This window comes from Pseudophryne corroboree, chromosome 3, assembly GCF_028390025.1.
Source record: "Pseudophryne corroboree isolate aPseCor3 chromosome 3, aPseCor3.hap2, whole genome shotgun sequence".
NCBI lineage: Eukaryota > Metazoa > Chordata > Amphibia > Anura > Myobatrachidae > Pseudophryne > Pseudophryne corroboree.
In genome coordinates, this window is record NC_086446.1 from 564,508,592 (window position 1) to 564,523,617 (window position 15,026).

The window sequence follows — 15,026 nt, forward strand, 5'->3', positions numbered from 1 at the left end:
AACACCAGTATGTGTGTATATACTTTTCAGGATATTTTCCAGCCTCCTATCAGCTGGTTCTTTGAGGGTGGCCGTATCAGGGGACGGTAACGCTACTTGTTTAGATAAACGTGTGAGCGCCTTATCTACCCTAGGGGGTGTTTCCCACCGTGCCCTAACCTCTGGCGGGAAAGGGTATAGTGCTAATAACTTATTAGAAATTAGCTGTTTTTTATCGGGGGAAACCCACGCTTTATCACACACCTCATTTATTTCCTCAGACTCAGGAAAAACTATTGGCAGTTTTTTCACACCCCACATAATACCCGCCTTTGAGGTATTTGTAGTGTCAGAAAGGTTCAATGCCTCTTTCATTGCCGTGATCATGTAACGTGTGGCCCTACTGGACATTACGTTTGTCTCGTCACCGTCGACACTAGATTCAGTATCTGTATCTGGATCCGTGTCGACCCACTGAGGTAGCGGCCGTTTTAGGGCCCCTGAGGGTGTCTGAGACGCCTGAACAGGCACTAATTGATTTGCCGGCTTTCTCATGTCGTCAACAGTTTTTTGTAAATTGCTGACATTATCACTTAATTGCTTAAACACAATCATCCAGTCAGGTGTCGACTCCCTAGGGGGTGACATCACTAACACAGGCAACTGCTCCGCCTCCACCTCATTTTCCTCCTCATACATGTCGACACACGCGTACCGACACACAGCACACACACCGGGAATGCTCTGATAGAGGACAGGACCCCACTTAGCCCTTTGGAGAGACAGAGGGAGAGTCTGCCAGCACACACCCAGCGCTATATATATATATATATATATATATATATATATATATATATATATATATATATATATATATATATATATATATATATATATATATATATATATATATATATATATATATACAGGGATAACCTTATATAAGTGTTAATCCCTTATAGCTGCTGTTAATCTAGTTATTTGCTGCCAAAATGCCCCCCCTTCTCTTTTTTACCCTGAATCAGATGCAGTACTGCAGGGGAGAATCAGGGAGCCGTCCTTCCAGCGGAGCTGTGAGGGAATAATGGCGCCAGTGTGCTGAGGAGATAGGCCCCGCCCCTTCACGACGTCCTTAACTCCCGCTTTTTTGTGTAAAATGGCAGGGGAAAAAATACATCCATATAGCCCTGGAGCTATATGTGATGTATTCCTTTTGCCAGCTAAGGTATATGTGTTATATTGCGTCTCAGGGCGCTCCCCCCCAGCGCCCTGCACCCTCAGTGACCGGAGTGTGAAGTGTGCTGAGAGCAATGGCGCACAGCTGCGGTGCTGTGCGCTACCTTAGTCTTGAAGACAGGATGTCTTCTGCCGCCGCTTTCAGCGGACCTTCGTCTCTTCTGGCTCTGTAAGGGGGACGGCGGCGCGGCTCCGGTGACCCATCCAGGCTGAACCTGTGATCGTCCCTCTGGAGCTAACGTCCAGTAGCCTAAGAAGCCCAATCCACTCTGCACTCAGGTGAGTTCGCTTCTTCTCCCCTTAGTCCCACGATGCAGTGAGCCTGTTGCCAGCAGGACTCACTGAAAATAAAAAAAACCTAACTAAACTTTTATTCTAAGCAGCTCTGGAGAGCTACCTAGTTTGCACCCTTCTCGGCCGGGCACAAAAATCTAACTGGCTTGGAGGAGGGTCATAGGGGGAGGAGCCAGTGCACACCACCTGATATCTCAACCTTTTATTTTGTGCCCTGTCTCCTGCGGAGCCGCTATTCCCCATGGTCCTTACGGAGTCCCAGCATCCACTTAGGACGTTAGAGAAAATGGTTTATTAGAAAAAGAAAAAAAAATTAATCCAAAAGATGTCAAGTATCAGGAAGAAAACTTTAATAGTGTGAGCTGGTTATTATTCCCCCTCATATCACTGTGCAGTCCCCTCTCCTCTAATACATATCAGTGTGCGTTAGTAAAATGTGTCACTTCCAGTCCCCCTCTATCCCTCCAGTACAGCCACATGCCCCTTGGTATCCACTCTCGCTCCTTGTGTCCCCTCCAGCCACAAGCCCTCTGTGCCTCCTGCCTCCAACACCTGTGCCAGCCCCCTCCAATTTACCTTCTTCATCGAGACATTTTTTCTATCCAGGTTCCAGAAGACTCCTCCTGCAAATAAGGCAGCTGTGTACACAGGGCTGTCAGGCACAAACATACAGGGTGTGACTGCTTCATGTATGCAACAGGGCGGGGCAGAGTTTTCAAAAGGGAGCTGGGCATGCGCAGCAGCTCCCCCCGTAGACATATGCCCACCTCTATCACTATCTTCTTGCGCATGTGTAGAACGGTAAATGCTGCCCGATCAGAACAAAGCTGCAATCACGGCAGACAGGCCAACAGTAACTCATTCCTTTATATAAAAAAAAAAAAAAAAAAAAAAGCTTGGGCCGTAAGTGTGCGTTGTGGCCTGCCAGTTTAACATGCCTGCTACAGAAGATAAAAATCACATCACTTTTTTTTCGCTCACATGCTTTACTGATAATTGCGAGAAGTGCTCACTTTCAGACTGGAGTTAGTCTCAAAATCAGGCCAGTTACCAAAATTTCTAGTAGGTATGTACCTTTATTGGCAGTAAAAATACTCCAAGTAAGATGCCCACTGAACACTGACTGAAAACGTTACAAAAATATTTTATTGATACGCAACAATACAAAAATGGAATCTGTGTACAAAACTGTTTACATTAAACTGTTCTAGTGTTTTCAGCAAATAATAAATTAAAGAGCTAAAAGCTTAACACATAAGAGAAACGTTAACAGAGTCAAGCAGAGCAAAAAAAATATGAACACCATAGATATGATTATTTTAATAAGGTCAGCAACAGAAGAAATTAGATTAAAAAAAATATATATTTTTTCTATTCAAATGATACAATTCTCTATTCTGATAAGTCAAGGTAATTTCTCCACAAGCATTACATGTGTATAAGAAGGCAACATTGAGCGAAGTGAAAAGAACACTAGAATTGATCAACTGGGTACATGTGAGTATGTGATACCCGTGAAAGCTGTCGTCCAGAGATACTCAACATGCGGCACTTCAAATGTGGAACTACACATCCCAGCTTGCCAATCACTTCTAGCATGCCTTAGGGCTGAATTCAGTTACATGCATAATTTACTGTGAGGGGAAAAGGGTCATAGCCTTAAGCCTCAACGGCTGAAGCTATTCAAGTACAGCCCCCTTTCCTCCTGGTAAATACCCGCTACTACGTTAACCCATAGAATGTGGGCCAAGTTCCTGGAGCTATGACTTAATAGCTTTGCAGCAGCAGCAACCTCAGACTTACAGAAATCCGCATTAACTGCAGCCTGCAGGTTATAACTGAATAGCTCTGACAGATCTATTAGCAGTGGTAATTAACCGCAGGCTAATTGAATCTGCCCCTTAATTACAAAACTGGGATGTGTAGTTCCACAACAGCTGGCAGACCACATGTTAAAGAACCCCTGCTGCAGGCAATCATAATGAATGTCAGCTATTGGAAAAAAAGTGTATGACCTCACTAGCACGGGAAAAAGTGGTAACCTATCCCACGTTTAGTCAGGAAATAATTACAGGTATGCATGCATGGTCCATGAGGAAGGTGGATACAAGTAATGGTTTACTTTGTGGTTGGTGTCTCAGAAGTTATAAGGGTAACAATACAGAATTTCAAGCATTCACCAATTACGGCATTTTTCATTTGTCAAAATTTTTACATTTATCCAGTTTTAATTAAATTCAGCTTTCCCAATTGCTCACTGCACGAACATCAGTATAGTCAGAACTATCAGGTTATATGAACTAGTGCATGGGTCTGCAACCTGCGGCTCTCCAGGGCATGCTGGGATGTGTAGCGCCACAGCAGCTGGAGAGCCGCAGGTTGCAGACCCATGAACTAGTGAGATGAGACACCTTATACAACAGCTACAAGCTGCATAATTAGCAGGCAATGTATATTTGCCTTGCTATGACACCATGTAACAGTATAGGCTGCAAGTTAAGAAAGTTTGGGCACATTTTTGGTTCATGCTTTCTCCAATGAACGGAAACTTATTTTAGAAATGACCCTTAAACTATAAAAAGGTCACTTATTGATCACTGCACAGTGAAAAAAAACATTACTCACAAAAGGGAACCCAGTACCCAAAAGACCCAAGCCTTTAAAAATCACTCACAAATCTGATCTGGGATGTTAACACTGGGTTCCAAATGATGGCGTATAATTCCATATTGCCTTGCACAGGGAGTATCATCGATGAACACAGTATGCGGTTAGCATACCGCTCGTTGGGATCCCGGCTGTCACAATACCGACACCGGGATCCCAACGGGGCACCATACCAATTACCGGTATAACAGCGACATAGGTGTGTCCACGACACCCATATATGCGAGAATAGAACCTGTGGCAGGCTTTGCTCGCCACTGAGCGCAGCAAGCCCACAAGGGGCTTCTTCGCGCTCGCACCCCTGCCGGCATTCCACCACTCAGGATGATGATGTCGGTGTATACTGACAATCAGCTTCCCGTGCGACAGGATATCATACCGAACCTATAGACACTAACTTTTTAATTAAGCACAATGCACTGCTGGCTGACTGAGTTTGTTTACAAGTCGCTTATTTATTGCGTGTTCTATGGTGGGACCATAGTCCTTGGCAAATTATGTGTCAGCAACTCATTAGCACTTAAGTAAGCTCAGTATAAGAGGTAACATTTTTTAACAAATATACATGCTTTGCAAAACATTTCTTTACAAAGAAATAACGTTTGAGCTAAGGCAACTTATTTTACCACAAACATGGCTACTTGGGACCATTGTTCAATTTAAATAAATATCTTACTTTGGCTGAGAAAACAGTATGAAGACAGAAATGCACCAAAATGACTTGACGTTATATGTACAAGTCTTATGATCAGATGTGTTAATAGTAAATTTAAATTAAAATGTAAAACACTGAGTGAACATATTAGAAGGTTTTTGCCAAGTGTCAGTGATAAGATTGTGCACAAACGTGTTTGTACTGTAAGCTGCTGCATGCAACAGAACGTACAGCATAAGCTGCAGCTTTCCACACAGCAGAGACCACTCACATCACTAGTGACGCAACATGTTTTACCTCTTAAGTAGCATATGGATGTTCAGAAACTTGTTTAAAAAGCAAACATTACACGCTACCCCTTTAATAGAAAATTGGAATACAAAAATCAGACCAGATGCCAACATCACTGAAATCAGCAGTAAATTCCCTTGCAGATGCAGCAAATGTTATTTGCAAATTACCCTGACCACACAAGCAAGTTTAAGCCTCACTATATGCTCACATCTATCAAAGCTCTTGAGTTCGAGCTGCTACAGAAAGTTTGAAAGGCACATTTAATATTTGGAAAATGATGACACGCTATAAAGTATTTTAAAAAGGAATCCATCACCATGGATTCATCTAGCACTACCAATACTCCACGCAAGCTACAGGTTTCAGTATGCTGGGCTAGCAGCTCCATCCAATGCCAACCACCTTTTATGCAAAGGGACAATCAGAAAATATATTCCTCTCTAGTTAGGACTGCAAACTGTTCCCTACTTGATTTCTCAAGCTGCCAAATGCTGTAAGAGGAGGAAAGCTCTACACAAAATACAGCTGGAAAAAACACAGCCCCAAAGAATAGTGTAAGGCAGCCACCTTGAGTTTTTTTGGGGACTTCTTGACAAACCTTAAGAAGTCAGCATACATGAAGCCATGAGATCTGGTCCACAGGAAATGTTAACTTGCAACGCTCTAATGAATACGTTGCCAATTAAGGTGAAGCCTGGGATTATTTTAGTTTGTACTCAAGCCAGTATGCAGTAATGACATGCCAACAATACCATTAAGGGTAGAAGTCAGCACTACCTAGTTGACATGGTAGTCATGTCAACATTTCAGTGTCAACATGAAGTAGACACTTATTGTCAATCGAATATACAGCACTCTTCAAAATAAAGTCACCCTTCTAAAATGATTCTACACAAAGATAGAATTACTGCAGAAATTCCCCCAAACTACAGTAAGAAACGTATTAATTACTGAAGGATTATTAAGTCTCTGAAGTGCTCAGCTGCAACTTACAAAAGGTTAATTAAATTACAATGACCTCTATTCTACTTAAACCATGACCTTCATTTAAATTTGCAGATGTTGTTTACACAGGTAAATTACATATGCAAAGTCCAAAATAGCAATCCGCACTACCACATTAGGTAAAGTCATACATTTGTGGAGAGTCATTTAATTTAGGATGCTTAAAAATAAATCTGACTGCATCATTTATGTCCCAGATAATGGTCTACCATACAGAACCTTAAATTAAAGTAACCTATACCAAACACAAATATTCACTGTTGGTCTATTTCTCTGGTTTGTCTCTTTGCCACAAAAGTGCTATAGGAGTAAGGCAGGGCTGGACAAACGTCAGGAGTCAAGCATCTGGAGCACCTAAAAAATGATCTTGTCGTCATTTCTATAGATATTAAAGGGTGTTCTTGTATTCAAAGACAAATGCTTCTTGAATTTGATTAATGGGTTTCTGGAACTTACATGATTGTGTGCACTCCTGAAGGAAAGAACTGTGGCAAGATAACAGTACATCAAAAGTTAAATAAAACAAATATTCCAGACCCTTCCTTTAATGGGTTATATTCAACTGTTTAACCGCTTCCGATCTCACGTCTCAAGTGGCAGGAGATTGGGCCCTAACAGAGCAACAATTGAATAGCTCCGTTGGGCAGCATCTACTGGCTGCCAGCAAGAGAAACAACTGAATATCGCCCAATAAGCTTTGTATCTTCTATATTTGTTTGATAATTAAACATGGTCTACTTTTGGACAATCCCAACAAATAACATGCTTCACCTCAACCACTATTCGGGCTAAACAATTGAGTCACCAATCATTTGCAGGACTCCATCCAGCCACAGCCCCTCTACAGGACTGCATGGAACAGCTCTGGACAAGTAATTCACTGCAGTGAAGACAAGCAGGCTGCACCAGTGCCCTTCACCAGGTTTCAGATAACAGGGAGTCACGATATCAACTTATATTGAGCAGAAGTTGTACCAGAGTTGAAGAGCGGACACCAACTTTAAATTTAAATTGAAGGCTTCGATCAAACACTATAAAATAATAGCAGTTGTGTGTTAAATACAGCCTAGCTCCTTACATGAGCTGCTTTATAGATTGAACAAGCTTAATTATGGCCACGCATGCACATCCATTCTACTCTCAGAATGGCCGCATGTTAAAGAAGCCAACACTGGTGGGAGATTCCTTGACAGTGACTGTGATTAGATTGGCAGTGACATCAGTCACAAAAACATGCTCAAGCAGACTGCGGGCTGGTTTCCAGTCTTGACCAGCCTGGACAGACATATCCTGGCTGGAAAGTGAAGAATCATGATCAGAGTCCAGACTGCTGTCTTCCCCAGTGCTAAGCTCTGCCATCTCCCTGTGAGCCTCTGCCTGCTGTCCTCTCTCCACAGTGGCGACATCCCTTGTGGGCCCAGTAAGTCCAGTCTTTACTGGACCTATACTTCCAGTCTTTCCAACCATTTTATCTGTCTTACAGCTGGTGGTTGCTGCAAGGGAGGGGAGATTGTTATTTTTCTGGGGAGAGTGCACAGATGATTTGCCCCCAAATGTCCCCATAACCGATGCACCTTGAGTCTTGTTCTGTACAGATACAGTCTGGGTGGTGTTCCCTCTGTTGAGCATTCCGCCACTTGGCACGGATTGGCTAATCTGAGAACCAGTCTGTTCCTCTGTTTCATGCAATTTGCCAGTTTTCAGAGCAGCTGGAGTATTCTCCACCTGTGCTTTGGCGATGCTCTTGGCATCTGGAGTCTGACCGCTTCGTTTTGAGGTGAAAGCAGAACCAACTGGCCTCCGACCTGGCTGGGAGTTGTTCTGTGTTATGCGGTTCATATAATGCACAATAGAGCTTTGCCAGCTCAGGCTACGAGGGGAGCTCCCATTAGGAAGACATGGAGAGTTTTTGGCTATGCTTGAAAGTAACTCTGCAGACAGATTGCCTTGTCTGTTATTGCTGGAAACTGGTAGGTCTTTGGAATGGGATTTGAGGGCAGAGAATCCTTGTGTGCTGTGGCCTAACTGCAGTTTTTCTGCTGCACTTTTAGGCCCAGGCTTTGCTCCCTTTGCCCTTCTAAGGACCTTCTGTTCAGGGGGCAACGGCTTCCTCCCTCTCTTCTTGCGCAACTGTTCCTTTAGCTCTGGCCTTACCACCACAGCCTGTGCTTTCTTCTGTGGAACTGGGTGTGAATCCCGAGGTCTGGAGCATCGCTGCGTCTCTGCATCACTGTCATCAGAGGAAGAGGATGACGATGAAGAGGAGGATGATGAGGAAGAAGAGGATGACGATGAACTGCTTGACTTTGCTTTTGGAGGCACTTCGGATTCCTTAAAATACAAGCACAAGTATATCAAATATTTCAAATGCAATCTGTAAAAAATACAAATACTTAATGAAAACATTAGATTAGGATTTAAAAGTTCATAAATATTAGATTATTTTTTTTGTAACGCAAGCTATTGCAGGATAAATACAGACAGTAACATAACAGAAATCAGCCCTGGCTGACAGACGATGAGATGTGAGGAATGATACAAATCATGGGAAGCTGAACTGAATGAAAGCACTTGCCAACTGCACAGTACCATTCTTCATGGAATGAAAATCTGATAACAGATGACCGCAAATGACAATTGACCATTTTCTCCCAAACACTGGAAACAGATAAAGGGTCATTCATAAAAAAATTGGTTCAATAGCAGATTTAACCAATTTGTCTGAACTACAGGTTTTGTCCATTTTCTAGAGTTTGGGAGAAAATTGCCAATTGTCATTTGCTCTCATCTGTTACCAGATTTTCATTCCAACCAGCCAGATCTGACAGATTATCAGAGATAATAGGATTTTAATACCTACCGGTAAATCCTTTTCTCTTAGTCCGTAGAGGATGCTGGGTTCCAAAAGGACCATGGGGTAAAGACAGGATCCACAGGAGACATGGGCACACTATAAGACTTTGAATGGGTGTGAACTGGATCCTCCCTCTATGCCCCTCCTCCAGACTTCAGTTAGAAAACTGTGCCCAGAGAGACGGACATTTCGAGGAAAGAATTTATTGTTTAAACACGGTGAGTGTCATACCAGCTCACACCTCGAACATGCCGCAGAACGTGGCATTCAATAGAACACCAGCTGATGGCATGGAAAAACCATACAGCAAAATGCTGACCGAAAACGTAACACAACTTGTGTGTATCATGACCGATAATCACATATTGCATATCATGGCACGAATAACCGCAGCAACAGACTTGACTGCAAAGAAACACCACATGAGTGTAACGACAACCAATAGCTGCAGATACAGTACGCACTGGGACGGGCGCCCAGCATCCTCTACGGACTAAGAGAAAAGGATTTACCGGTAGGTATTAAAATCCTATTTTCTCCTACGTCCTAGAGTATGCTGGGGTTCCAAAAGGACCATGGGGTTTATACCAAAGCTCCAGACCGGCAGGAGAGTGCGGACAACTCTGCAGCACCGATTGAGCAAACCCGAGGTCCTCATCAGCCAGGGTATCAAAATTGTAGAACTTAGGAAAAGTGTTTGAACCCGACCAAGTAGCTGCTCGGCAAAGTTGAACCGCCGAGACTCCACGGGTATCCGCCCAAGAAGAGCCCACCTTCCAGGTAGAATGGGCCTTCACAGACTTCGGTAACGGCAATCCAGCCGTAGAATGAGCCTGCCGAATCGTATCACAGATCCAGCGTGCAATAGTCTGCTTAGAAGCAGGAGCCCCAATTTTGTTGGGAGCATACAGGATAAACAGAGCCTCCGTTTCCCCAATCTGAGCCGTTCTGGCGACTCAAATATTCAAAACTCTGACTACCACAAGAGACTTCGAATCAGCCAAGTCTTAAGTAGCCCAAGGCTCCACAATAGGTTGGTTCCTGTGAAAGGCAGAAACCACTTTAGGCAGAGTGTTGCCAATTTCTCAATTCCGCTCTATCCACAAGGAAGATCAAAGAGGGCTCTTGTGAGGCAAAGCCGCCAATTCCGACACTCGCCTTGCGGACGCCAATGCCAATAGCATGACCACTTTTCAAGAGAGAAATTTTTACCTTACGTAAAGGTTCCAACCAGTGTGACATAAGAAACTGCAACACCACATTAAGGTCCCATGGTGCCACTGGGGGCACAAATGGAGGTTGGAAGTGCAGCACTCCCTTTCACGAAAGTCCGAACTTCTGGAAAGGTTGCCCATTCTTTTTTTTCTTCTTTTTTTAAAGAAAATTGACAAGGCCGAAACCTGCACTTTCATGAAGCCTAACCTTAGGCCTGCATCCACACCTGCATGCAAAAAAAATGGAGAAAACGACCCAGCCGAAATTCTTCCGTAGGAGCCTTCTTGGATTCACACCAAGACACATACTTCCTCCAAATACGGTGGTAAATCTTCGCCGTTACTCCTCTACTAGCCTGAAGCAATGTGGAAATGACTTTACCGGCAATACCCTTTCGGGATAGGATATGGCGTTCAACCGCCAAGCCGTCAAACGCAGCCTCAGTAAATCTTGGTACACGCCCTGTCTTTGCTGTAACAGGACCACTCTTAGAGGAAGAGGCCAGGGATCTTCTATGATTAAGTCTTGAAGATCTGGATACCAAGCCCTCCTTGGTAGACAGGAACAATGAGGATAGCCTGAATCTGTTTTTCTTATGGTTATCACCTTCGGAAAGAGTGAAAGTGGAGGGAACACATAGACCGACTGAACACACCCAAGGAGTCACGAGAGGGTCCACTGCTATAGCTCGAGTGTCCCTTGACCTGGAACAACATCCCCAAAGTTTCTTGTTGAGGCAAAAACGCCCTCACGTCTAATTGAAGAATTCCCCCAAAGACTTGTCATTTCTGTGAACTTTTTGATGAAGATCCCACTCTCCCGGATGGAGATCGTGTCTGCTGAGGAAGTCTACTTCTCCTTTGTCTTCACCCGGAACGACGACCTCTAATAGAGCGTTTACCTGCCTTTCCGCTCATCGGAAACTTTTGTTGTTTCTACCATTTCCGCTCCGCTCCTCATTCCGCCCTAGTGGCTTACTTACGCCACTACTGTTTAATCGTCCAACAGAATTAAGACGGGCAGAACACGAAGAAGATGTTTCAGTGTAAATAGCTCTCAATCCAAGAATGCTTATTGCAGGCAAGCTTTTCGGCTTGACCTTTCCCCTTGGAAATTCTTCCCTTGGAAAAACTGCTCCCCAGCCTCGGAGACCTGTATCCATGGACACCAGGATTCAATCCTGGATCCCGAACCATCGTCCCTGTAGCAGGGGAGAACTGTGAAGCCACCACAGGAGAGATATCCTGGTCCTGTAAAATAGGAATATTTACCGGTGCATGTGCAGGTAAGACCCGGACCATATGTCCAATTGGTCCTGCAAACCGACTCTAGCATTTGACCTGCTCACCGAATGACCTTGTAGGCCGCAACCATCTTCCGCATCAACGAAAGGTATCGACGGGTTTACACTGTTGCAAACCTGATCCAACTCTGGATCATCAGATCTTTCCACAGGAAAAAAAACAAACTCTTAACCGATCAGTATCTAAACTTATTTCCAACTCCGAACTCAGCGTCGTTGGGATCAACAGCGATTCTTTGTGACGAAGAACTGTCAGAGAGAAACAACGAACTGTACCATTTTTTTCTTGACCTCGCCGCAGTCAGGAGAGCGTCCCAGTACAGAAAAATAATGGCTCTTACTATAGAAGGAAACCAGCATACCACCATCACTCTGGTGAAATGGCAATGACAATCTTGAATAGCAAAAAATAAGAATTTACTCACCGGTAATTCTATTTCTCGTAGTCCGTAGTGGATGCTGGGACTCCGTAAGGACCATGGGGAATAGCGGCTCTGCAGGAGACTGGGCACAACTAAAAGAAAGCTTTAGACTACTGGTGTGCACTGGCTCCTCCCACTATGACCCTCCTCCAGACTTCAGTTAGGATACTGTGCCCAGAAGAGCTGACACAATAAGGAAGGATTTTGAATCCCGGGTAAGACTCATACCAGCCACACCAATCACACCGTATAACTCGTGATACAATACCCAGTTAACAGTATGATAACAACTGAGCCTCTCAACAGATGGCTCAACAATAACCCTTTAAACAATAACTATATACAAGTATTGCAGACAATCCGCACTTGGGATGGGCGCCCAGCATCCACTACGGACTACGAGAAATAGAATTACCGGTGAGTAAATTCTTATTTTCTCTGACGTCCTAAGTGGATGCTGGGACTCCGTAAGGACCATGGGGATTATATCAAAGCTTCCAAACGGGCGGGAGAGTGCGGATGACTGCAGCACCGAATGGGCAAACTCTAGGTCCTCCTCAGCCAGGGTGTCAAACTTGTAGAATTTAGCAAATGTGTTTGACCCCGACCAAGTACCTGCTCGGCAAAGTTGTAGAGCAGAGACCCCTCGGGCAGCCGCTTAAGAAGAGCCCACCTTCCTCGTGGAATGGGCTTTCACTGATTTAGGATGCGGCAGTCCAGCCGCAGAATGTGCAAGCTGAATCGTAATACAGATCCAGCGAGCAATAGTCTGCTTTGAAGCAGGTGCACCCAACTTGTTGGGCGCATACAGGATAAATAGCGAGTCAGTCTTTCTGACTCCAGCTGTCCTGGAAATATAAAATTTTCAGGGCCCTGACTACGTCCAACAACTTGGAAGCCTCCAAGTCTTTAGTAGCCGCAGGCACCACGATAGGTTGGTTCAGATGAAAGGCTGATACCACCTTAGGGAGAAATTGGGGACGAGTCCTCAATTCTGCCCTATCCATATGGAAAATCAGATAAGGGCTTTTACATGACAAAGCCCCCAATTCTGATACACGCCTGGCCGAAGCCAAGGTCAACAACATGACCACTTTCCACGTGAGATACTTCAATTCCACGGTTTTAAGTGGCTCAAACCAATGTGACTTTAGGAAATCCAACACCACGTTGAGATCCCAAGGTGCCACTGGAGGCACAAAAGGGGGCTGAATATGCAGCACTCCCTTAACAAAAGTTTGAACTTCAGGTAGTGAAGCCAGTTCTCTCTGGAAGAAAATCGATAGAGCCGAAATCTGGACCTTAATGGAACCCAATTTTAGGCCCATAGTCACCCCTGACTGTAGGAAGTGCAGGAAACGGCCCAGCTGAAATTCTTCCGTTGGGGCCTTCCTGGCCTCAAACCACGCAACATATTTTCGCCATATGCGGTGATAATGGTTTGCGGTTACTTCTTTCCTAGCTTTAATCAGCGTAGGAATGACTTCCTCAGGAATGCCCTTTTCCTTCAGGATCCGGTGTTCAACCGCCATGCCGTCAAACGCAGCCGCGGTAAGTCTTGGAACAGACAGGGCCCCTGCTGCAGCAGGTCCTGTCTGAGCGGCAGAGGCCATGGGTCCTCTGAGATCATTTCTTGAAGTTCCGGGTACCAAGCTCTTCTTGGCCAATCCGGAACAATGAGTATAGTTCTTACTCCTCTTCTCCTTATTATCCTCAGTACCTTTGGTATGAGAGGAAGAGGAGGGAACACATAAACCAACCGGTACACCCACGGTGTCACTAGAGCGTCCACAGCTATCGCCTGCGGGTCCCTTGACCCGGCGCAATACTTTTGTTAAGGCGGGACGCCATCATGTCCACCTGTGGCCTTTCCCAACGGTTTACAATCAGTTGGAAGACTTCTGGATGAAGTCCCCACTCTCCCGGGTGGAGGTCGTGCCTGCTGAGGAAGTCTGCTTCCCAGTTGTCCACTCCCGGAATGAACACTGCTGACAGTGCTAACACGTGATTTTCCGCCCATCGGAGAATCCTTGTGGCTTCTGCCATCGCCGTCCTGCTTCTCGTGCCGCCCTGTCGGTTTACATGGGCGACCGCCGTGATGTTGTCTGACTGGATCAGGACCGGCTGGTTTTGAAGCAGGGGTTTTGCCTGACTTAGGGCATTGTAAATGGCCCTCAGTTCCAGAATATTTATGTGTAGGGAAGTCTCCTGACTTGACCATAGTCCTTGGAAGTTTCTTCCCTGTGTGACTGCCCCCCAGCCTCGAAGGCTGGCATCCGTGGTCACCAGGACCCAGTCCTGTATGCCGAATCTGCGGCCCTCTTGAAGATGAGCACTCTGCAGCCACCACAGCAGAGACACCCTGGTCCTTGGAGACAGGGTTATCAGTTGATGCATCTGAAGATGCGATCCGGACCACTTGGACAACAGGTCCCACGGAAAGGTTCTTGCATGCAACCTGCCGAATGGAATTGCTTCGTAGGAAGCTACCATCTTTCCCAGGATCAGCGTGCAGTGATGCACAGACACCTGTTTTGGTTTTAGGAGGCCTCTGACTAGAGAGGACAGCTCCTTGGCCTTCTCCTCCGGGAGAAACACTTTTTTCTGTTCTGTGTCCAGAACCATCCCCAGGAACAGTAGACGTGTCATAGGGACCAGCTGTGACTTTGGAATATTTAGAATCCAGCCATGCTGTTGTAGCACCTCCCGAGATAGTGCTACCCCGACCAACAACTGCTCCCTGGACCTCGCCTTTATCAGGAGATCGTCCAAGTACGGGATAATTAAAACTCCCTTCTTTCGAAGGAGTATCATCATTTCGGCCATTACCTTGGTAAAGACCCTCGGAGCCGTGGATAGACCGAACGGCAACGTCTGGAATTGGTAATGACAATCCTGTACCACAAATCTGAGGTACTCCTTGTGAGGATGGTAAATGGGGACATGCAGGTAAGCATCCTTGATGTCCAGTGATACCATGTAATCCCCCTCGTCCAGGCTTGCAATAACCGCCCTGAGCGATTCCATCTTGAACTTGAATTTTTTTATATATGTGTTCAAGGATTTCAATTTTAAAATGGGTTTCACCGAACCGTCCGGTTT

The 15,026-nt window shown here is 45.1% G+C and overlaps 1 protein-coding gene across 1 annotated transcript in view; it reads right to left on the reverse strand.

Annotated features, from left to right (window-relative positions):
• Positions 1 to 2,565: 2,565 nt before the first annotated feature.
• CBX2 (chromobox 2) overlaps positions 2,566 to 15,026 on the reverse strand; it is a 56,614-nt gene continuing 44,153 nt past the window's right edge. The window contains exon 5 of the mRNA XM_063961286.1: positions 2,566 to 8,461. Within this exon, the coding sequence (XP_063817356.1) occupies positions 7,271 to 8,461 (1,191 nt within the window). The 3' untranslated portion in view covers positions 2,566 to 7,270. The remainder of the gene's footprint in view (positions 8,462 to 15,026) is intronic.